The 25292-nt window shown below is 41.9% G+C and overlaps 1 protein-coding gene across 3 annotated transcripts in view; it reads right to left on the bottom strand.

Annotated features, from left to right (window-relative positions):
* The window catches only part of ITPR3 (inositol 1,4,5-trisphosphate receptor type 3), a 475039-nt gene that overhangs the window by 276395 nt on the left and 173352 nt on the right, over positions 1-25292 (bottom strand). For all 3 annotated transcript variants that reach the window (XM_073616048.1, XM_073616047.1, XM_073616046.1), the window contains exons 14-18: positions 13120-13261; positions 12622-12783; positions 10798-10970; positions 3717-3836; positions 441-623 (exon numbers count right to left, since the gene is read on the bottom strand). In XM_073616048.1, the coding sequence (XP_073472149.1) occupies positions 441-623; positions 3717-3836; positions 10798-10970; positions 12622-12783; positions 13120-13261 (780 nt within the window). The remainder of the gene's footprint in view (positions 1-440; positions 624-3716; positions 3837-10797; positions 10971-12621; positions 12784-13119; positions 13262-25292) is intronic.

Genomic DNA, 25292 nt, shown 5'->3' on the forward strand with positions numbered 1-25292 from the left:
GGCTGTAATGTAACAAAACAGGTAAAAAGCCAAGGGGGTGAATACTTTTGCAAGGCACTGTAAGCGTAAATTACATAATTGCTTCCTGGAAAAAGAACTACAGAAGGCATGTGCCAAGACCAGTGGCTGGGGGAATAGGAGGCATAACAGCCACCGGTCTTACAAACGGGAAACCAGAGATAATTAACATTTTTTTCAGAGCAACTACTGAATGAACCAGAAGATGAATGAACCAAGAGGTTATTCAGTGACGGTAGGAAATCAGCAAAAAGGAAATGTAAAGAAGCTTTTGCCCAGAGTTTTGTTTTAAATCAACTGAACATGTAAGAGAAGTATGAAGAACTACATGTCCCTTTGAGTGAAAAAAATTAGTCATTTATAAACTTAGAAGGTGCAGTTTAAAATTGCATCATCACAGTAGGTGTAACAAGATTTACTACCGGTAGTATTTGAGTACATTCTCGTCATGAGCATTCCCTGCTCGTGCCTCTTGTGACAGCTGGCGGACGCTTTTATCATGTGTATCATTGTTTTTATCTAACCAGACGAGCCACACCTCCTCTTCACAGTACTCAATACTCATATATTCCGGAGACTGGGACATCTCTTTTACTGGTCTGAGCCTACAAAAAATATAATAATTAGGGAAACTAATTAGGGAAATTACTTGTATAATAGGTAATTTCATAATTACATTTTATATCTGACCACTAAACTGATAATACACAGTAGTGGTCAGTAAATATACAACTGTAAAGAGATATTCTCTAGATTTATAACAATAATTTAGGTGTCTATTAATCAAACATCAAAGAAGTACTTCAATTCAAAGTTTTTAAAATAAAAGTACCACCTAAATGGTCACAAAGTGCCTGCTATTACCTTTATCAGTAAGTAAAGATTCTCTTGTGGCCCTCTTAGATGTTGTTTCTTTTTTTACTACTGGGGGACCTGACTTTTGTAACTTACTGGTTAAGCCCTTTCACCTTTCAGTAAGCCTGCCTAAGGCTCAGTTCACACTGGTGCAATGCCAGACATCACATGTGATTCGCGCCACATTGCTGTGCAGATCACATGCGATGTATGTGCAATGCAAATTCAGCCATACAAACTGTATGGCTAAATTTGCATCGCATTTGGACCAAATTCGAGCAGGACCCTTTTTTTGTCTGCACCAGAATCGGATCGCATGAGCGTGAACACCCATGCGATCCGATTCTGCAAATTTACAGTTCGCCCTATGATCTGCGAACCGATATGCGGGTGTCATTAACTTTGTATTGAGACCCGCAGCGTTTTATAGAGGGCAGTGTGAACTTCCGGCGATTCAGGTGCGATGTGGGAACTTTCCTGCATCGCACCAGTGTGAACCGAGCCTCAGTGGCCAATCAAGGCACTCTCATTAGAACAGGGGATAGAAGCTAGATTAAAAGTCAGGCCACATTAACAAACTCAGAATAATTGTTTCTGGCTAATGAAGTTAATCTTCTGCTGTTCGCTTGCAGGCAGGATGTTTTACTTTTAAAAGTTTCAAATGAAGTACAGGTTAACACTGAAGGACAACTTCACTTTGTTAAAAAAAAAATTATATAACCAAATTAATTACTATGTGATTTGTTTTTTTTAATAACTACATTTCATTTTCAAACTTTAGAAAGTTGTGACTTTCTAAAACTACCAGAAAACTCAAATGTTCCTTCTTTGTATTTGTGCCAACCATGCCAACACTGGGCTGCTCTATATACTGCTAGTATATACAGCCCCTCGATAAATGTAATCTCCTGTTCATTTGATTAGGTCACTGCTTTTCTCAGCAATATTTACATTACAACACTCGGAATAGTCATGCGATTACAAAAAGTCGACCATCATACAGCTCAGAATAAGTGATTAAAATCCATGTTTTTGTTTCAACAGAACAGCAGGAGATATGATTAACATCTTTTCAACCTATATAAATTATTTTAGAAGGAATTGTTTTTTCTCAACAATTTAGGATGCGTTAATTATTTTTTTCTTAAAAGTAATTAAGACATTTTTTCCATGTTAATTGTTCTTGTTGAGTTATGTGTGCACGTCCATTTCTATAATCAAATGCATATATGAAAGTCTAGTAACTATATAACTGTAACTATATATATATATATATATATATATATATATATATATATATATATATATATATAATGTCAGGGACCACCAGTGCTGAATGTCAGGAACCACCATGTCAGGGACCACCAGTGCCACTTGTGAGGGAGCACCATGTCAGGGACCACTAGTGCCGCATGTCAGGAACCACCAGTGCAGCATGTCAGGGACCACAATGTCAGGGACCACCAGTGCCGAATGTCAGGGACCACCAGTGCCACTTGTCAGGGACAACCAGTGCAGCATGTCAGGGACCACCAGTGCCGCATGTCAGGGATCATCAGTGCAGCATGTCAGGGACCACCATGTCAGGGACCACCAGTCAGGAACCACCAGTGCTGAATGTCAGGGACCACCATGTCAGGGACCACTATGTCAGGGACCACCAGTGCCGCTTGTCAGGGACCACTATGTCAGGGACCACCAGTGCCAAATGTCAGGGACCACTATGTCAGGGACCACCAGTGCCGCTTGTCAGGGACCACTACGTCAGGGACCACCAGCACTGATTGTCAGGGACCACCATGTCAGGAACCACATGTCACCTCCATGCCAAGGACCACCATGTCACCTCCATGTTAGGGACCACCATGTCACCTCCATGTCAGGGACCACCATGTCACCTCCATGTCAGGGACCACCATGTCACCTCCATGTCAGGGACCACCATGTCACCTCCATTTTAGGGACCACCATGTCAGCTCCATGTTAGGGACCACCGTGTCACCTTCATGTCAGGGACCACCGTGTCACCTCCACGTAAGGGACCACTGTGTCACCACCATGTCAGGGACCACCAGTGCCGCTTATCAGGGACCACCATGTCACCTCCATGCAAGGGAACACCATGTCACCTCCATGTCAGGGACCACCAGTGCAGAGTGGGATTATCATCAGCAATTACTTGTATATACACAGCAGCGATCTCCCGTGGTGTCAGGTATAGTATACGAGAACGGCACTCGCTGATGCCCTGCCCCCCGCCGTTATTATGATTGACAGCGCACTGTTCCTATAACGGCAGAGGGCTGAAGATCAGTGAGCAGCGTTCTCATATACTATACTTGACACAGTGGGATATCCCCACTGTGTCATACAAGTGATTTCTGATGATAATCTCCACTCTCCACAGAGATAGCGGGCAGCGGGGACGGAGTGGGCGGGTGGAGACTGTCAGGGAGCAGAGGAGGAGAAGGAGGACACCTACTCCATGGGCGGCACAAACCAGGGGGCTGTGAGACCCCCTCTGCCCACAACATCTCTGTTTCCTTCCTGCTCGGCTTTACAGAGGACTACAACGGGGTGTTCCAGACTGCTGGCTGAGCTGAGGGGAGGGATAGAAGCCAGCGATCTTACAAACAGGAAACCCCAGGCAATAACAGTATTTCAGTCAGTTCAGCAGCAAATTACAGAGGAACTACAGAGCTCAGAAGAACATGGATGGCAAATTTAGTGATGGTAGGAGATCAGCAACAAGGACATGGAAAAAAAAATTGGCCAGAGTTCTGCTTTAAGACTACCTGTAGTCAACATATAGCTATTATTATTATTTTAAGTTGAGTACTTACTCTGTCTTTATGAGAATATCACTGTTCTTGGGATCTAGTACACACTTACAGATGAGCTCCTGAGTAACTGGGATTGCTATATGATTAGACACACATAGATCTGAAAGATAATCTAGAAACCTGGAAGAAAAATATGTTTATAAACATTGAGAAATGTATGCAGTATCTATACCTCATGTCTTTACATTGACAGATATGAATCAATAGCTTTTCCCCACTGTAATTTATTTTTTATTTTATATTTTAGATCTAATTCTACTATAAATAACTAATGCATATTCAGTTATTAACTAAAACACTATGTTGATACAGCTTGGAAGACCTAAAATATTTTTTGAAAGGTAATACCCTGAAGAAAACACTGAACAGCCTGTTTTCTCAGTCTTTAGGAAGGTAATTAATAAACGAAATCTGTACAGGGCAATGTGTGAGTTCCATTTTTTAACCTTCTTCTAAAAAAAACACTAGTTGCCTGGCTTTCTCTACCTGCAATGCTTTGAGACATTGATCTGGAACAAATACTGTATGTAGACAGTAAAATCTAGACTTTGAATTTGCATACATGCTATAGGTCAGGACTCAAGGAGTATTTTTTTAATTTAGTTCTAACTAAGCATAAAACAAAAATTGGTTCCTTTTTTGTTAATAGTCGCCACTAGGGATGCTTGGAGGCTACAGCTCCAATGACCATGAATCCTTAGATATAATGTCTTCCTGAAATGTTACTGCACACTTCACCCTAGTCCCTCATGCTCCCCCACAAGTCTACCACTCACCTCCACCACCTCTTCAATGCTGGAAGCCTTAAAAAGCTCTAACCACAAAAAACTTTAAGATTGGTTACAATCATCTCTAAAGTTACTGTGTTCAAAGCCATAGAGGAGCTAGAAAAAAATATAGGATTCACATGAGGGATTTGATAGACAGTTGCAAACAATGGATGGCTTCTTTTCATGTCATCCATTGTGTACAATTCTGTTGCTAGCTGTAATTGGTCACAGTGATCCCATGGTGCAGACACGGCCAATTACAGCCCATCTGTACTATATGATTAGCTGTGGTTAATCACAAGAAAACACACTGAATGAATTCGTTTTTTTCAGTAGAAATGGTTGCTTATCCCCTTGCCGCCGAGCATATATACGCCCTCGGCTTTAGGGGGTTATACCGGGATGATGCCCGAAGCTCTGGGCATCATCCCGGTACCGTTTTTTGAGTGGGCGATCGGCTATCCAGGGATAACAACCCATGTGGCTAAAAGCCGCTCGGTTATTATCCCGGAGGAGCGGGAGGGGACATCCCGCCCCCCACTTTCCGCCGCTCTTACCGCGCCTCCCATCCCACTGGGAGACCCGATCCTCGATCTGCCACTTCCGGTGGCTAGAGACAGACTGGCACAAAGCTGGAAACGGCTTTGTGCCAGTCTTCTCTCTGTAAACACGGAAGTGACGCCACTTCCTGTTTACTCGGCTGCCAATGGCGCCGGTTTTTTAAAAATATACAGTATTCAGAATAGCCGTTTTCGGCGATCTGAATACTTTGAAGTGCAAAGGAGGGATTTGGTTTCTTTTACACCCCCGATCCCTCCATAAAGAGTACCTGTCACCACCTATTACTGTCACAAGGGATGTTTACATCCCTTGTGACTGCAATAAAAGTGATCAAAAAAATTTTTTTTAAAAAAACACAATGCAAAAAAATAAAAATAAATGAAATAAAAAAATTTTTTTTAAAGCGCCCCCGTCCCTGCGAGCTTGCGCAGCAAAGAAAACGCATATGGAAGTCATGCCTGCATATGTAAACGGTGTTAAAATCACACATGTGGGGAACTGCTGCGATCGTCAGAGCAATAATTCTAGCACTAGACCTCCTCTGTAACTCTAGTCTGGTAACCGTTATTTTTTTTTTAAATGTCGCCTATGGAGATTTTTAGGTATCGTAGTATGGTAACCTTGTATTTCTCTGGTCACAGTGTGTTAAAAAAAAATGTAAAAAAAATAAAAACAAACTTCTAAAAAGAAAAAAAAAAATATATATATATATAATATATATATATATATATATATATATATATATATATACACACACACACAAACACACAGTATCTCCCAAAAGTGAGTACACCCCTCACATTTTTGTAGATATTTTATTATATCTTTTTATGTGGTAACACTGAAAATATGACACTTTGCTGCAATGTAAAGTAGTAAGTGTACAGCTTGTATAACAGTGTAAATTTGCTTTCCCCTCAATAACTCAACACACAGCCATTAATGTTTAAACCTCTGGCAACAAAAGTTAGTACACCCCTAATTGAAAATGTCCAAATTGGGCCCAAAGTGTCAATATTTTGTGTGGCCACCATTATTTTCCAGCACTGCCTTAACGCTGTTGGGCATGGAGTTCACCAGAGCTTCACAGGTTGCCACTGGAGTCCTTTTCCACTCCTCCATGATGACATCACAGAGCTGGTGGATGTTAGAGACCTTGCACTCCTTCACCTATCGTTTGAGGATGCTACACAGATGCTCAATATGGTTTAGGTCTGGAGACATGCTTGGCCAGTCTATCACCCTTACCCTCAGCTTCTTTAGCAAGGCAATGGTCGTCTTGGAAGTGTGTTTGGGTTCATTATCATGTTGGAATGCTGCCCTGGGGCCCAGTTTCCAGAGGGAGGGGATCGTGCTCTGCTACAGTTTGTCACAGTACATGTTGGCATTCATGGTTCCCTCAGTGAACTGTAGCACCCTAGTGCCTGCGGCACTCATGCAGCCCCAGACCATGACACTCCCAACACCATGTTTGACTGTAGGCAGGACACACTTGTCTTTGTACTCCTCACCTGGTTGCCACCACACACGCTTGACACCATCTGAACCAAATAAGTTAATCTTGGTCTCATCAGTCCACAGGACATGGTTCCAGTAATCCATGTCCTTAGTTTGCTGAAGACAAGCAGACTGTTTGTGGGCTTTATTGTGCATCATCTTTATAAGAGGCTTCCTTCTGGGACGGCAGCCATGCAGACAAATTTGATGCAGTTTGCGGCGTATGGTCTGAGCACTGACAGGCTGACCCCCCACACCTTCAACCTCTGCAGCGATGCTGGCAGCACACATACGTCTATTTCCCAAAGACAACATCTGGATATGACGCTGAGCATGTGCACTCAACCTCTTTGGTCGATCATGGCGAGGCCTGTCCTGAGTGGAACCTGTCCTGTTAAACAGCTGTATGATCTTGATCACCGTGCTGCAGCTCAGTTTCAGGGTCTTGGCAATCTTCTTATAGCCTAGGCCATCTTTATGTAGAGCAACAATTCTTTTCAGATCCTCTGAGAGTTCTTTGCCATGAGGTGCCATGTTGAACTTGGCCACCCGCGATCGAGAGCACGAGAGACCGCACAGGGATTTGTGTGTGTAAATGTCAGGGCTGGGCTGGGCTCAGCCCTTCCTTCTCTGAGCTAGCCGCTCAGCTGTCAGCTAATTGCCAGCTCCCATCTCTCTCCACAGTTACCCAGCTGTTGATTCTGCTTGTCAGTCTCGCCTACTTAAAGCCGTCCAGCTTACTTGATCTCTGCCTTCGCCTTTGTCAACATCACAGAGACTTTCTCCTGCGTTCCTGTTGAAGACTTGCTCAGCTGACGTTCCTTCTAGCTCCTGGATCAGGATCAGGATCCTGCTTGCTGTACTACTACATTTATCTCCGGCTCTCTGACATTTGCTTGGCTGACTACCCGATCTGGTTACTGAACTCTGGCTTGTTTTGACTATGTTTATTCTGTTTACCTTATTATTATTATTATTATTATTATTATTAATAAACAAGTGTGATTTAACTATACTTCTGTCTCGGTCTGATTCATGGTTCCTGATAGTAAACACACAAATCCCTGTTCTGTGAGGGAAGGGGAGACAGATCGTTTGTTCCTACTAAGTAGGTACTACGTAGGAACAATGATCTGTCTTCTCCCCCAGTCAGTCCTATCCCCATGCAGTTAGAACACATTCAGGGAACATACATTTAACCCCTTGACCGCCCCCTAGTGTTAACCCCTTCCCTACCAGTGACATTTACACAGTAATCAGTGCATTTTTATAGCTCTGATCGCTGTATAAATGTCAATGGTCCCAAAAATGTGTCAAAAGTGTTTGATCTGTCCGCCGCAATGTTGCAGTACTGCTAAAAATCACAGATCACTGCCATTACTAGTAAACAAAAAAATAATAATAATGCGATAAATCTTTCCTATAGTTTGCAGACGCTATAACTTTTGAGCAAACCAATCAATATATGCTTATTGTGTTTTTCTTACCAAAACTATGTAAAATAATATATATTGGCCTAAACTGACGAAGAAATGTGTTTTTTAAAAACATTTTTGGGATTTTTAAAATTCGAAAAAGTGCGCTGGTCAGGAAGGGGGTAAAATCTTCCGGGGCTAAAGTGGTTAAATAGCAAAAAATAAAAAAAACCCAGTGGTGAATAAATACCACCAAAAGAAAGCTCTATTTGTGTGAAAAAAATTATGAGAATTTCATTTGTGTACAATGTTGCATGGCCGCGCAATTGTCATTCAACGTGCGACAGCGCTGAAAGCTGAAAATTGGCCTGGACAGGAAGGGGGTAAAATTTCCCAGTATTAAAGTGGTATTTCCAAGTACCATCGTCTATACTAATTACTATCATTGCATTTAAGTATTGCTTTGCTCAAGCTGATTTATAAAAAAAATGTTATGACCTTATTGTGACCAAAGTGCTGCTTTGAAAAAACCTTTACAGAGCACAGTGGTGTGCTTTAAAGTGTGTCCTCTGCTTTGCTTGCTGTGGGACACCAAAGACATGTGACCAGCCTCTCCAATCATGTAGTGCTATTTACAGTATTAGGCAGAGAATACTCCACGAGATATGCAAGCTGAACACTACATGAATTTATTTAATTACTCATCTGTTGGAGTGTGGCTAACGATTGGTATTTGGTTTTCTTTATAAATCAGCCCTATAGCCCGTGTTTGCCACCCCTTGATCAAATTAAGTGATAATTATTTCTTCAGTAAACAAGATTCCACATATTTCTGCTAATTTGTATAAATTACTATTAATTTATCAAATTAACAGATTGGAAAACAATAAATCAAGCATATGGAAAAGTCTGGGCAACCTTTCAGTCAGTAGTGGGATAACACTTCTCTGGCAGAAATCTATACATGTTACTCATAGACAACTGGCAGTCTTTCTCTTCATGCTTCAAGATTTTGGTTACTTTATTTTCACATAACATCTACAAAACATGTAATTTAAGCAGAGGTGCTAAACATTTTACATCATCCTGAAATTATTTGGAAATCCATCTATTGCAAGCAGACTTTAGCGTATAGCCTGTACTGGAAGGATTAATTAGCTATTTTGACAGTTACTGAATCCAAAACAAAATGCAGCAGTAAGCTGCTATTCTTATGATTTATATTTAGCAAAACATATTTTTGCCTGTATATTACTAATGCTAAAATCAACCTGACAAAAATCTGGATGGCCCAAACTGATCATCTAAACAAAAGAAACACAGAAGCACTAAAAACTATGAATATACAGTATATGATTTAAGCATATAACACCCACGCCACACCTCTATATCTTAAATCAATTAATGCGATGAAAGCAGCTGCTGTTACAACTTGTTAGTGATAATGTGATAAACAACACAGAAGAAAAGCTCAGTGATTAACAGCACTTGCTAAATAAAGTGCAGACAAATAAAATGAAAAATAAAATTGTGATCCAAAAATCAAAATAATATGCTGAGTATCAAATAAATTAAACAATTGTGAAACAAACTCCTAACAGTGTTTCACAAAATAATTGAGGAATGGAGACAAATGGTATTGTAGTCCATGTATCAAATTGGTGCAATCCGTATTTCTATATGGCTGATCTATCAGATGCACCTGTAGCATTTAGGCTACTTTCACACTGGGGTGGGGGGGGCCTTAGTTTTAGCGGCACTTTATCGCTGTTATAGCGGAGCTTTTTGGCCAATAGTAGGGGCGCTTTTAACCCTTTATTCGGCCTCTAGCAGGTTTCATGTCAGTCCCAATGAGCGATTTCATCTGTAGTATCCTACATTGCCGTGCGGAGAGATCGGAATCTTGGTCGGGGATTCATATCCGGTCATGGTGACTACTCAGCCTGATTAGACTCCTTGTCATGAGGTAAGGAGGGTGGACAAACACCTGGGAGAGCTCTTACTTTGGATATCCTGCATTGCCGGGCGGAGAGGATGGGAATCCTGGCTGGAGATCTACATTTTGGTCACAGTGACCATACAAACCCGATTTGACTCCTCTTGTCATAAGACAAAGAGGGTCAACGACGTCCGGTGAGTAGGGATCTATATCCCATCTCTGTCTGTTTTACCATTGGAAACAACACCTTTGGATATCGGTGGTTATATGCAGTAAAGGCTACAGGTGCATCTGATAGAACAGCCATATAGAAATACGAATTGCACCAGTTTGATACATGGACTAGAATACCATTTTGCTCCATTCCTCAATTATTTGGGGAAACACTGTTAGGAGTTTGCTTCACAATTGTTCAATGTATTTGATTCTCAGCACGATATTTTGATTTTTGGATCACAATTTTATTTTTCATTTTATTTGTCTGCACATTGTCACAAAAAACTGTATTTTGTCAAAACATTCAGCAGATCCAAAGAGATGAAAGATTCTGAAGTTGTATGCTAACTTGAACTTTTCCTGTAAAAGAAAAGTTTGAACCAACAGGGGGCAAGAGGGTTCAGAGCTAAACTAGATTTTTTACAGGAAGAGTTGAGATTTGCATATAGTTTAACCTCCCTATATCTCTGGATCCACTGCTTATTCTTAAATGTAAATTGCACTATAGGTAACCTCTGTTTATACATTTTTAATCATGTGCCCAGTATACATAGACTAACTCTGTGACAGCTCATTTCCAGATCATTCTCTATATGTACCTAATTCATACAACTACATTCTACTAAATAAAAACAGAAGAATCCTACTGAAAAAGATCTCTCCACATAGCAAAGGTGACTTACCGCGGTTCACGATTTTTTCTCACAAGGCTAACAAATGTCTCTACCTCAGTTTTTGTGATGTGCTTCTCCAAAAGTTTACGATTGTTGTGTAGCAGGGCAGTAATAGTGTCCTCTGCTAGAATGTCATAGCCAATTTGAGACTGCATGACACCAAACTGCTTGGCTATGTGTTCCTACAGTGAAATAACAAATAAAAACAGTACAGGAGAATGTAGGTTAAGTAACAGCAACAGAAAAAGGAGCATATTTATAACGGTTGACTTGAGGGGTTACCTTAATTTCATTTAAAAATGTTAGAATAAGGAAAAGCAAAATTGCCTCTTGTTTCCTTCCAATACTACCATGAATGCTGGTTGCTATTACCATGGTAAAGGGGCTATAAGTGTCAATTCCCCTGCGTTGCTGATTAGAGTAAGCATTTCCTTCATCACTGGGGGGGTGCTTTATGATGGGTCCCCAAAAAAAGAAGTAGCTCTCCCAAAGACAGCTAAAATGGGGGCACATCTTTTTTAAGCTTCTAACATGTTTTCTTTGAAAGAAAAATATGTAACTCTTTAAAGTGTTTGTAAATGATATTTTTTTTTAAAATAACTAACATGTCATACTTACCTGCTTTGTGCAATAGCTTTGCAAAGAGCAGCCCCGATCCTCCTATTCTTGGCCACCCCCCACCTTGCCAATTGTCCCCATAGCAAGCTGCTTGCTATGGGGGCACTAGTGTGTGCTTGCTCCCAAGACAGTTCCCTGTGTCTATAAGGGCCCTTTCACACTGGGGTGGTTTGCAGGCGCTATTGCGCTAATAATAGCGCCTGCAAACCGACCCGAAACAGCCGCTGCTGTGTCTCCAGTGTGAAAGCCCTGAGGGCTTTCACACTGGAGCGGTGCGCTGGCAGGATGGGAAAAAAGTCCTACTAGCAGCATCTTCGGAGCGGTGAAGGAGCGGAGTGTATACCGCTCCTTCACCGCTCCTGCCCATTGAAATCAATGGGACAGCGCGGCTGTACCGCTGGCGAAGCGCCTCTGCAGAGGAGCTTTGTGGTGCTTTTTAATCCTTTCTCGACCGCTAGCAGGGGTAAAACCGCCCCGCTAGCGGTCGAATACCAACGGTAAAGCGCCGCTTTTAATAGCAGCGTTTTACCGCCGACGGCGCCCCCACCCCAGTGTGAAAGGGGCCTAAGACACAGAAAGCACAGCTCAGCCCTACCCCCTGTTCCCTCCTCACTTGCTGTTATTAACAGCAGCAGGAGCCAATGGCTCTTGCTGCTGCATCATAGCCAATGAGGAGGGGGAGACACAGGAGAGCTGCTGCTCTCATGCACATCGCTGGACCGAGATCGAGCTTAGGTAAGTATATTTTGTACCCATTGGTCCAATGCTTTTTTGAATCATTTTGAAATGTATTTTATTCTTTATAGTGGCTGACAATTTTTCATTTACCATTAACTATGAAAATTTTGCATGTATCAGTGCAAACGGGATAGACAAAGATTTTCACAATCTAGAAATTGCTATCCTTGCAGCTAAAAATATAAACAAGATTATTTTTTTTAAGTATGTGTAGTTGCCCCCCCTCTATCGGTTGACCGAGTAAGCAAATCATTTCAAATCCTTTGATAGATGTAATGATTCTCCAACTCAGCCCTGCATATGTCCATATGTACAATATAAATGTGTACAGTGAATGTGATATAAGCATAGCATGAGGAATACAAAAATGGTCATTAAAGAAGGAATGCTGACAAATGCTTGAGAATGTTACTCAACCCAGGGATTCTGCATGCAAACCTGCCCAATAAACGTTTATTAGATATGTAGATCCCATACCTGATTCTTCCTGTAATCATCCTGAGAATGACGTAACACTCGATAGCACAATCTAAACATATACTGATATGGAGCATTTTTCTGGTCAGAAAGTTCTTCCAGTCTGAGCAGCGGACCCTCACCATTTTTGTCCTTGAATGGCGCCTTTAGGATACCAAATATCTAAAAACAGGGGTTTTAATGCAGAAAATGTGAAAGAAAAATCAGCTGTTAACGTTTTCTTAATTTTTTTTTTAGCTAGAGATACTATTTAAATCCCAAACACAGCCGTTAATATAAAGTAAAACAAATTTAACATGAGATAAAATCATCCATCACTCAAGAAGGCAAGGAAGAACAGAAAATGTGAATAAGTAACAGTTTAAAGTAATTTACTGCAGAAATTTACTTCCAAAATAAAAAAAAGTAGAAAAAAATAGAAATGATACTAGCAAACAAGTGAAGCACATCAGTGACTCGAGTCTCCCATTTCCCTATCTTCCTCTTAATTATTCTAACCTGCTTAAGTATGTTCTGCTCCCTCATAAGCTTCTGCCGTTCTCGGTTTGGTTTGGTGATTGTTACATCCAGCACATTTTGACCATTGTTGGGAACATCCACTACAAAGAAAACCAAATCTTCTAAAAGCTTGATGGCAAACCTACAGAGTGAAAAAGAAAAATTCCATTAATTAGCAGTACCAAATTTTACTCAAAGAATGTTATATAAAGAAGAAGTGCATAAATTAAATATATTTTTTGTCAATTTTCTCATATTATGTTCTTACTGATGCACACTTACAATAAATGCCCTTTTTTAAAAATAAATTTTCTAGTACTTTTAAGGCAGCAATTTAAAATGTAAAGGAAAACAATACAAATAGTGCTCTATTATAACTACACATGGCTTGGGTGCTTTGAAAGAAAGACACTGCTTTGTTTTCCCCAGCCTGTCATGCACAGAGGGAGTAATCAATGTATCAGCGATGTAATAAAGCAACTTCATGAGTAAACCCACAAGCAGCACAGTGGCTAAGTGTTTAGCACTTCCGCCTGGCAGCACTAGGGTCGTGGTTCAAATCCCAACCATGGCACTACCTGCATGGAGTTTGTATGTTCTGCCTGTGCCTGTGTAGGGTTCTTCCAAGTACCCCGGTTTCCTCCCACACTTCAAAGACATGCTGGTAGGTTAATTGGCTCCTGTCTAAAATGGCTCTAGTATGTGTATGTATTAATGTGAGTTAGGCACCTTAGATTGTAAGCTCCTTGAGGGCTTACTGTAGCATGTAAAGAGTGGCTTCTTGTTGGCTAGGGGGGCTTTTAACCCCCGCTACCCCCGGCCAAAAAAAAGGGTTAAAAGCACCCATGTTGCAGTGATGCCAAAGCGCTTTGCAGGGGCATCGGCAGCGCTGCCTATTAATTTCAATGGACAGGGGCGGTTTAGGAGCGGTGTATACACCGCTCCCAAACGGCCCCAAAGACGTTGCTTGTAGGACTTTTTCTAACGTCCTGCCACTGCACTCCCCCAGTGTGAAAGCACTCAGGTTTCCACATTGGGGTGGCATGGGATGCGTTTTTCAGGTGCTTTACAGGTGCTATTTTTAGCGTTAAAACGCCTGAAAAACGCCTTCGGTGTGAAAGGGGTCTTAAGATTGTCTTTTTTTACCAGGTTTGCTTTAAGGTTTTAGGAGGAGGTGGATATAGGAATTTAATTCTTCTGAGCTGAACTACATTTAAAAAAAAATAAAAGATATACAGAGCATACAGTCTAACCTAAAGGATAACTTATGCATATAGCCTAATGTAAAGGAACGCTCTACAGTACCTTGAAAAAGTATTCATGCCCCTTGACATTTTCCGCATTTTGTCATGTTACAACCAAAACGTAAATGTATTTTATTGGGCTTTTATGTGATAGACCAACACAAAGTGGCACAGAATTGTGAAGTGGAAGGAAAATGATAAATGGTTTTTAAAATTTTTTACAAATAAATATCTGCAAAGTGTTGTGTGCATTTGTATTCAGCCCCCTTCACTCTGATACCCCTAACTAAAATCCAATGGAACCAATTCCCTTCAGAAGTCACCTAATTAGTAAATAGAGTCCACCTGTGTGTAATTTAATCTCAGTATAAATACAGCTGTTCTGTGAAGCCCTCAGAGGTTTGTTAAAGAACCCTAGTGACAGATCAGGGATAAAGTTGTGGTGAAGTTTAAAGCAGGGTTAGGTTTTAACCAGTTGCCGACCGCTGCACGCCGATGTACATCGGCAGAATGGCACGGGCAGGCATATGGGCGCCCCTGCCTTCCAGCGGGGGGCCTGATCGGGACCCCCCCAGTGCCTGTGGCGGTAGGAATCGTTACAGGAGCGATCCGTGCTGAGGGGGAGGCCACCGATTCATGGCCACCCCCTCGCGATCACTCCTGACGAATGAAAAGCTTCCTCTGCTTCTGTAATGTAAACAGCAGAGGAAGTGATGTCATCTCTCCTCGTGTTGGTCTTTTCGTTCCGGCGCCGAGGAGAGAAGACATCAAGTAAGTGTGCACCAACACTACACTAACAGTAGAACACGTAGGCACACAAATCACCCCCGATCACCCCCTCTGCACCCCCTGGAACAGTGACACCAATAGCATTTTTTTTACTGATTACTGCATTGGTGTCATTTGTGACTGTTATAAGTGGTAGGGCAGTTAGTGGTAGGCCCCTTTAGGTCTAGGGTACCCCCCTAACCCCCCTAATAAAGGTTTAACCCCTTGATCACCCCCCCAGTTAACCCCTTCTTCGCTTGTTGCCAGTGTCACTAAGCAATCTTTTTTTCTGATCTCTGTATTAGTGTCACAGGTGACGTTAGTTAGTCAGGTAAGTACTTAGGTTCACCGTCAGCTTTTTATAGCGTCAGGTACCCCCATATACTACCTAATAAAGGTTTTAACCCCCTGATTGCCCCCTAGTTAACCCTTTCACCAGTGATCACCGTATAATTGTTACGGATGACGCTGGTTAGTTAGTTTGTTTTTTATACCCGCCATTTATTACCCAATAAAGGTTTAACCCCCTGATCACCCGGCGGGTGATATAAGTTAGGTGTTAGTGTCAGCCCCAGGCCATCAGATTAGTGCCAGTACCGCTAACACCCACGCACGCAGCATACACCTCCCTTAGTGGTATAGAATCTGAACGGATCGAGCTACAATCTTGGTTTCATTATGGAATGTAGTCAGTCTAAGATCAGTTTTCTAGATCTGCAAATTCATGTTGGTGAGGATGGAATTCTACACTCATCCCTATATCGTAAACCTTCTGCAGGCAATACTATTTTACATGCCACCAGTGCACACCCTCAGTGTTTATTGAACAGTATCCCCTATAGTAAATTTTTACGACTCAGGAGGAATTGCACATTAGACTGATTTTTATCTTGCGGCTAAAGATTTATATGACAGACTTCTTCAACAGGAATATAGTCGGTCCCTACTCAAAAGGGCCTTCAATAGAGTTACCAAATGCAATAGACATGATCTCATTCATTCAACTAAACCTACTAAATCAAATCAATCGGTTAGAATTATTACTCAATTCTCCAAACAGCACAGCCAAATGAGAGGTATTTTTCAGAAATACCGGCCACTCCTGATGGCGGATAAAACTGTTAAAAAGTTTCTAAAACCTTATCCAGAGATTACATACAGACGTGCCCCTTCCATGAGGGATCGTTTAGTTCACAGCCATCATATGGTTAGAAGCCCAGAGGAATTTTCCGCTGTTTGGTACCTTTCCATGTGGTAGGTGACATATGTCCCTTTATTAATTCTAGAGACGCTTTTCTTCCGAACGGTCATATTCATCGTATTAAACACAGAGTTACATGTAAAACAGTCAGAGTAGTATATTTGGCCATCTGCTTGTGTGGCTGTTTTTACGTCTGAAAGATGAAGCGTCCTTTCCTCAAACGTATTAAAGACCACATTACACCTTTGTATAAACATCTAACCACAACTGCTTTGAATAGACATATTGCTAGACAACACGATTAAGATCCAGATGTCGTTCGCTTTGCTGCACTTGAGCTTGTACCTCTACATGCTCGAGGTGGTAACATCCACATCACTTTGCTCCAACTGGAGACTAGATGGATACACAATTGGACGCTATAAAATTTCCCAGGTTGAATGAATATATTAGCTTCAAATCCTTTCTTTGATTCAGATATGAATTAAAATTAAATTTGATTTGATTAGTTTCGCGCTCCATATGTGTATCTATCCTTGGTCTCCATTGTATTTGACCGTCTGTTTGCATTAGGCCCCTATGCCCCTGTTTCCATCTCCTTCCCTCTTCTCCGCTTGTGCTGCTTATTTTGCTGTTTTTCAGTCCCTCTAACATTCTAGGGACCAACTTAGTTTGAGCTTATGCTGTAGGATTAATGTCCCTTATAAACTTTATCATTGCTATATTTACTACACATATTTTTTTGTTAAGTTTTATTTAAAATAATGAAATATATTTTGTATCTTATATATTTAGGTTAAATCGGACCTTTGGTATTAGTGCATGGGATTTATCAATATTGGAATACATAACTGTTTGTTTTAATGTTTTCTTTTTCTCTGAGCGATTGGCTACATGGACTCACAGGTCATGTATATGGAGCACTACTTGACCACCTATATGCCTGTCCTTCTACCCTTTTCCTGCTGCCTTATTCCCCCTGTCCCTAATTCCAGACTGCCCCGCCTCTCCTGGCTTTAACAAGTTGGGCGCCTTTATGCATTCTGCATGGACACCCAAGGGCTGATTGTCATTGACAGTCAGCCCGCCCCTTCGGCCCGTGCCTGCACTTCTTGTCTGTTCGATTGTATATCAGCATCTTTTACTTTCCTCCTCTGATGGGCGGAGTATTCTTCCTTCCCTTACTCACTGGTAGGCCTGTGCCCTGACCACGCCCTAGCCTGTCATCATTACTTGGGTCGCGCTCGGCATCCTGGGCATTGTAGGCTACCGACCGTAGACACTGCACAGGCGTTCGGGTCGTCCTTTGTCTGCTCCCGATTGGCTAATTAGCCATGCCGTTCAGGTGGGGGGTTTAAAAGGCTGCCACTATCTTACATTCACTGCTGACTTTTTTGAGCGCTGTGGCTTTGCTAGTTGCGTACAAGGTAAACTCGATTCTCTGACTATATTCCCTATCCCTTTAGAACTCCTGTTCCTCTTTTCATTTTTAGATGTCCATTGTAATTCATTATGCTGATTATGTGTTTTTTCATTGAACTCAGACTTAGGTGATCGAGCCAATTGGCCTTTTTTGGCAGGAAAGTGTGGTCTTTGCCTCCAGCTTTCCACACTGCCTTATTTTGACTTCACTGGGCTTTCAGATGCCTTTGCTGGCTGTTACTATATAAGGGTAAGCGTTTGCTCCTTCACAAACTTAAGTTCTTTATATGCACCATAGGAGGCATTTTTTTTATAAGCTTTAGAAATGTCAATATCTATGCAATTAATACCATGAACTTTCATTGTTGTTCCAGTCCCCCTTTTCAATCATACCTTTGTCTCAATACACTCAAGTACATTATATAGATCCGCCCAGCGCTCATTCTCATTTCCTCCATCTGTATGGTTTTGGTATGTATTGAGGATTCTTAGCCCGCACCAATAGTAATAAAATGACATATATTTTTTACTTTATTTAATTCTTTTGTTTTTCAGTTTTTATAGGCATCCCCTATAGGCCCCCTGTAGCCTATTACAGGGCTGAGTGCGACTGTCGTCCCCAGCTGCTTGATTGTGCCTATTATGCTCTGGGAGCTCTGACGGGGTATGTCTGGGGCATGGTTACATGGGGATTTATTACATCATATAAAAGGCCCCCCCTCCTGGCATGCATGGGGTTTTAGTTGGACAGGATTGTGATCTCCATGTTGATCAATCGCTCATTGATCTGTGTTAAGTTATTTCATATTTACTTTATTTTGTTTCTGTGACTGGTTTCTTTTCTTTTTTAGAGTCATTATTTACTTTCTACTATATTCTATTACCCTGATGAAGCCAATGCTTTGGCGAAACTAGTAGGGATGAATTGACCTGCTACTACCATTCAACATCACTGGTGTCGGTCAACAGACAAACTGTATAGTGCTACATTTGTATACTGTTTATAATTCTTTTTATGATTTGATTTTAAACTTTATACTATTAAAGATTTGATATAATTTTTATATAACACCAAATGTGCTTCAATTGTTACCGGCACCGCTATAATCCCCTCCTCTTTGTTCTGTTATTTATTCTCTATTCAGGGATGAGGTGCCGTATCTATTAGGACATTCCACCCACTAGCTTACTCTTTGCATTGGTGAATGTTTTAAACGCTACTATACACTAGTTGAGTGTTAGCATAGGGTACAGCATTGCACAGACTAGGCACACTTTCACAGGGTGTCCCAAGATGCCATCGCATTTTGAGAGACCCGAACCTGGAACCAAACCGTTACAGTTACAAATAAAAGTGTAAAAAAAAAAAAAAAAAAGGTAAAAAATAAAAAAAACAAAAATAGTTGTCATTTTATTGTTCTCTCTCTCTCTATTCTCTCTCTATTGTTCTGCTCTTTTTTACTGTATTCTACTCTGCAATGTTTTGTGTTTTATTGTTAACCATTTTTTTGTTTTCAGGTACGCCATTCAGTTGCAGCGCAGATTTATTTATCTTGACAGCAACAGCGTTTGCTCCCACGATACATAAAGCCGTGACTCCAGCGCTGTCGGAGGTGATTTCACTACCACAGTTAAAAAAAAGAGCATATATGCCGAAGCCTGGGGACAGCAGGGGTGGAGGAGCGATCTGCTCCTAACTTTTGGGACGGATGCCCCCATACTTCGGCATATATATATTTTAGGCACAGGTTGCGTTAAAAAATGTTTTATTTTTTACTATGTTTTTTTTTTGTATTTGCTTTGCAGGTATGGTAAGTCTTACTGTTATACTGTAATGTTACTTTGTTTTATTGTTAACCATCATTTGCTTAGCAGGTATGCCATTTGGCTGCAGCACGGATTTATTTATCTTGACAGCAATAGCGTTTGCTCCCACGATACATAAAGCCGTGACTCCAACGCTGTAGGAGATGATTTCACTACCACAGTTAAAAACAAAATGGTGCATGTATGCCTATCATTAGAAGTGGGTGGATGAAGGGAGGTATTTTAATGGTGGGCATACCCACCGATCAATCTCGTTCAGCCCACAGGCTGCATGAAAAAAAAGATTACAATATACAGTGGGGACGGAAAGTATTCAGACCCCCTTAAATTTTTCACTCTTTGTTATATTGCAGCCATTTGCTAAAATCATTTAAGTTCTTTTTTTTTCCTCATTAATGTACACACAGCACCCCATATTGACAGAAAAACACAGAATTATTGACATTTTTGCAGATTTATTAAAAAAGAAAAACTAAAATATCACATGGTCCTTAGTATTCAGCACCCTTTTGATCTAATCTCCGTAAAAAGTGGTAACCTGTAAAGGCGTTTAAAGGCTTTTAAAAATGTATGTAGTTTGTCGCCGCTGCACGATTGTGCGCAATTTTAAAGCATGTCATGTTTGGTATCCGTGTACTCGGCCTAAGATCATCTTTTTTATTTCATCAAACATTTGGGCAATATAGTGTGTTTTAGAGCATTAAAATTAAAAAAGTGTGTTTTTTCCAAAAAAAATGCATTTGAAAAATCACTGCGTAAATACTGTGTGAAAAAGAAACTAAACACCCACCATTTTAATCTGTAGGGCATTTGCTTTAAAAAAATATATAATGTTTGGAGGTTCAAAGTAATTTTCTTGCAAACAAAAAATTATTTTTTCATGTAAACAAAAAATGGCAGAAAGGGCTTTGTCTTTAAGTGGTTAGAAGAGTGGGTGATGTGTGACATAAGCTTCAAAATGCTGTGCATAAAATGCCAGGACAGTTCAACCCCCCCCCCCCCCCAAATGACTCCATTTTAGAAAGTAGACACCCCAAGCTATTTGCTGAGAGGCATGTTGAGTCCATGGAATGTTTTATATTTTGACACGAGTTGCAGGAAAAAGACAATTTTTTTTTTGCACAAAGTTGTCACTAGATGATATATTGCTCAAACATGCCATGGGCATATGTGAAATTACACCCCAAAATACATTCTGTTGCTTCTCCTGAGTACGGGGATACCACATGCGTGCGACTTTTTGGGAGCCTAGACGCGTACGGGACCCCGAAAACCAAGCACCGCCTTCAGACTTTCTAAGGGTGTAAATATTTGATTTCACTCCTCACTGCCTATCACAGTTTCGGAGGCCATGGAATGCCCAGATGGCACCCCCCCCCTCCAAATGACCCCATTTTGGAAAGTAGACACCCCACGCTATTTGCTGAGAGGTATGGTGAGTATTTTGCATTTGTATTTTGGGATCTGCTTGCTAAATTCTGTGTATGTGTCAGCTCAACCACATCTTCCTCCACCTGTAATTGAAACTGGGATCTGCTTGCTAAATTCCGTGTATGTGCTTTTGGTGATCTATGCTGCCTTCAAATTCTTTACCTCTGTCCATATCAGTGTTGTTTATTTTACTTTCTTATTGTCTATACTTAAATTATGAGCAGTTCCTATCTTTACAGCTCTGACCTCTCTGCTCTCTTGCTGTGTCTTGTAGTGAGTCTTGGTGTGAGAAGTTCATTCTGTTAGCCATGTGTCCCTCCTATGCAATCCTGACTAATTAATTGGCAATGCCCCCACCCAAACTCAGTATAAATTTAGACCTTACCTGGGGGATGCACAGGCAGGGGTTTGCACAGGCTGGGATTGCATTGGCAACTATCATCTTGGATAAAGTATTACACTTCTGCTCAGCACTTTAGCGAATGCACAAAGCGAACATCCACAACAGACTTCTGCAGAACACTAAACAGACTACAGGTGACCTGATTCTCCATCAAACTTTTTCATCTCTCATTCAGGCTTCTTCTCAATTTCACCACTCTGTATCATGCACTCCCTACATTTCTCACAGTTTCATCCTCTCTCCTTAAATTCGCACTCCTTCACCCATCTTCTCCACCCCACAGCTTATATATATCACCCTCACTCCTGTCTTCACCTTATTACTGCACTTATCAGCTCCAGCTAATTCTGAACCCATATACCAATAAAACCTGCAGGCCACTGGGATGTGTCCCCCCACATAAGCCACACTCCCATATCACCTCTCTCACCCTTCTGCTTCTCCTAACTTCTGGAGATATTTCCCCAAATCCTGGACTGCCATAATTTACCTTCAACCAACATACCCAGCACCCCCCATCCTCTTATAGCAGCCTCAATCCACACAATCTCATTTCTATTCCTCTTCAGCCTAGAACCAGCCTCCCCTTCTGCTGTGCCCTTTGGAATGCCTGCTCTGTTTGTAACAAACTCACCACCGTCCATGACCTATTTATCACAAACTCCCTGAAGCTACTTGCATTTACTGAGACCTGGATTCAAGAATCTGACCTTCCTTCTCCTGCTTCTCTCTCCTATGGTGGCCTCCTCTGGACTCACTCTCCCAGGCCTAGTGGACGGAAAGCAGGTGGTATTGGAATCCTCCTATCCCCTCAACGCACTTTTCCGGTTCTTCATCCACCCCCCTCTCTGTCCCTGTCTTCATTTGAAGCTCACTGTATTTGTCTATTTTCTCCAGTTTCATTGAGAATTGCTGTGCGGCCCCCTGGACCGGTATCAAACTTCCTTGACGACTTCTCTGCCTGGCTACCCTACTTTCTCTCTTCTGAAATTCCAACAATCATTCTTGGTGACTTCAACATTCCTGTTAATCTTAACACTCCTGCTACTTCTAAGCTGCTGAGCCTAACCTCCTCTTTTGACCTAAAACAATGGACAAGCGCTTCTAATCTGTTGGCAACTGCCTTGACCTCATATTTTCCTACCTATGCACTCCGCACAACCTCTCCAATATTCCTTTTCCTCTCTCTGATCACCACCTTATTAGTTTCACTCTCTCCTTGTCTGCCTCCTCGCCTTCCAGCTACCAAACTATTACCCATAGAAACCTTCGCCATCTTAACCCTTCTCTTCTTTTTTCTGCTACAGATTGTCTCTACGACAAAATCTCTTCCTTGTCCTGCCCCAACTTGGCCACTTCTGTCTACAATAGTTCACTGTCATCCACCCTGGATACCTTCGCCCCCCTCACTACGTACAGAATCAGGCCCCGACCGCTACAACCCTGACAGACAATACCAGAAGCCTCAAAAAACGTAGCCGCGCTCTTAAGCATCTGTGGCGTAAAACTAAGTCACAGCAAGATTTCAGCCAATATGAATCTGCCCTCCAAAAATACCATTCCTGCCTCCACACTGCCAAACAGACCTACTTTACCAGTTTCATTAACACCCTCTCACGCAGTCCCCGTCAACTCTTTTCTACCTTTACCACTCTACTTCGTCCTCCATTACCCCCACCCACTAACTTACACTAACTTACTCACTGCCCAGGAGATTGCTAATCACTTCAAAAATAAGATTGAGACAATTCGTCTCGAGATCGCCGCTCTACAGATATCTCCCTCACTTTATACTCCTTGTCCACCTGCACAATCAATACTTCCCACTTTTAACCCAGCTACTATAGAGGAAGTCACTAAACTTTTTTCTAATGCCCACCTAACCTCCTGCCCCCTGAACCCTGTTCCTTCTCAAATACTACGGTCACCATCTGACTCAATCCTACACTCCTTAACTCATATCTTCAACCTCTCCCTCTCTACTGGCATCCTCCCCAACCCTCTAAAACATGCGCTAGTCACTCCCATACCAAAAAAGGTCTCACTAGACCCCATCAATCTTAACAACCTAAGACCCATCTCTTTACTCCCTTTTGCCTCCAAACTCCTTGAACGTTTAGTCTACAATCGACTGAGCGATCACCTCATTGAGAATAACCTTCTTGATCCCCTTCAGTCTGGATTTCGCCCACAGCACTCCACAGAAACTGCCCTCCTAAAACTCACAAACAACTTACCAACAGCCAAAACCAACGGTCATTATTCCATACTCTTACTCTTGGACCTTTCTGCTGCCTTTGATACAACTGACCACCCCCTCCTCCTCAAAAAACTCAATTTGCTTGGTCTCCATGGCTGCACCCTCCGTTGGTTTGAATCTTTCCTATCTCATCGCACCTTCAGTGTCACTTACAACTCCACTTCCTCTTCTCCAACTCCTCTTACCGTTGGGGTCCCCCAAGGTTCTGTCCTTGGACCTCTACTATTCTCAATCTACACGTCCTACCTGGGTCAGCTGATAGCCTCCCATGGCTTTCACTACCATTTATCTGCTGATGACACCCAAATCTATCCCTCTGCCCTTCAGGTCACCCCATCAATCTCCTCACGCATCACTGATCTACTAACAGACATATCAGCCTGGATGTCAAACCACTTCTTCAAACTTAATCTATCTAAAACTGAGCTCTTAATATTTCCTCCCCCACGTGCCCCTTCCCCTGACTTCTCTGTCAAGATCAATGGCACATCTATCAGTCCGTCCCCGCATGCCAGGGTGCTAGGGGTAACCTTAGACTCTGAACTGTCCTTTCAGGCCCACATACAATCCCTGTCCAAATCATGCCACCTTAGCCTCGCAACATTTCCAGAATATGCCCCTTTTTAACTAATGACACCACCAAGCTTCTTATTCACTCCCTGGTCATCTCTCGCCTCGATTACTGCAACTCCCTCCTCATTGGATTACCTTTACATAGACTATCCCCCTTCAGTCCATAATGAATGCCGCTGCAAGACTCATACACCTTACCAACCATTCAGTGTCCTCCACCCCTCTCTGCCAATTCTTCCACTGGCTTCCACTCACCCAATGAATAAAATTCAAAGTGCTAACAATAATTTACAAAGCCATCCATAACTCTGCCCCCAGCTACATCACTAACCTAGTCCCAAAATACCAACTAAGCCGCTCTCTTTGGTCATCCCAAGACCTCCTACTCTCTAGGTCCCTTGTCACCTCCTCCCATGCTCGCCTCCAGGATTTCTCCAGAGCTTCTCCCATCCTTGGGAACTCCATACCCCAATCTGTCCGACTGTCCCCTAATCTATCCATCTTTAGGCGATCCCTGAAAACCCTTCTCTTCAAAGAAATCTATCCTGCTTCTAACTAACACTGTTTTACTTCCTCCATCAGCTCATCCCCCCACAGCTATTACCTTTTGTATCAATTGACCCTTCCTTTTTAGATTGTGAGCTCTAACGAGCAGGGCCCTCTGATTCCTCTTGTACCAAATTGTAATGTAACTGTAATGTCTGCCCTCACGTTGTAAAGCGCTGCGCAAACTTTTGGCGCTATATAAAATCAGTATAATAATAATAATAATTGGGGGGGGGGGGTTGTGCTATCTTGGCATTTTATGGCCTTCGAAGCTGTGATAGGTAGTGAGGAGTGAAATAAAAAATTTACGCCCTAAGAAATCCTGAAGGTGGTGCTTGGTTTTCGGGGCCCCGTACGTGACTAGGCTCCCAAAAAGTCCCACACGTGGTATTCCCATACTCAGGAGAAGCAGCAGAATGTATTTTGGGGTGTAATTTCACATATGCCCATGGCATGTTTGAGCAATATATCATTTAGTGACAACTTTGTGCAAAAAAA

This window comes from Aquarana catesbeiana, linkage group LG02 (assembly GCF_042186555.1).
Source record: "Aquarana catesbeiana isolate 2022-GZ linkage group LG02, ASM4218655v1, whole genome shotgun sequence".
Taxonomy (NCBI): Eukaryota; Metazoa; Chordata; class Amphibia; order Anura; family Ranidae; genus Aquarana; species Aquarana catesbeiana.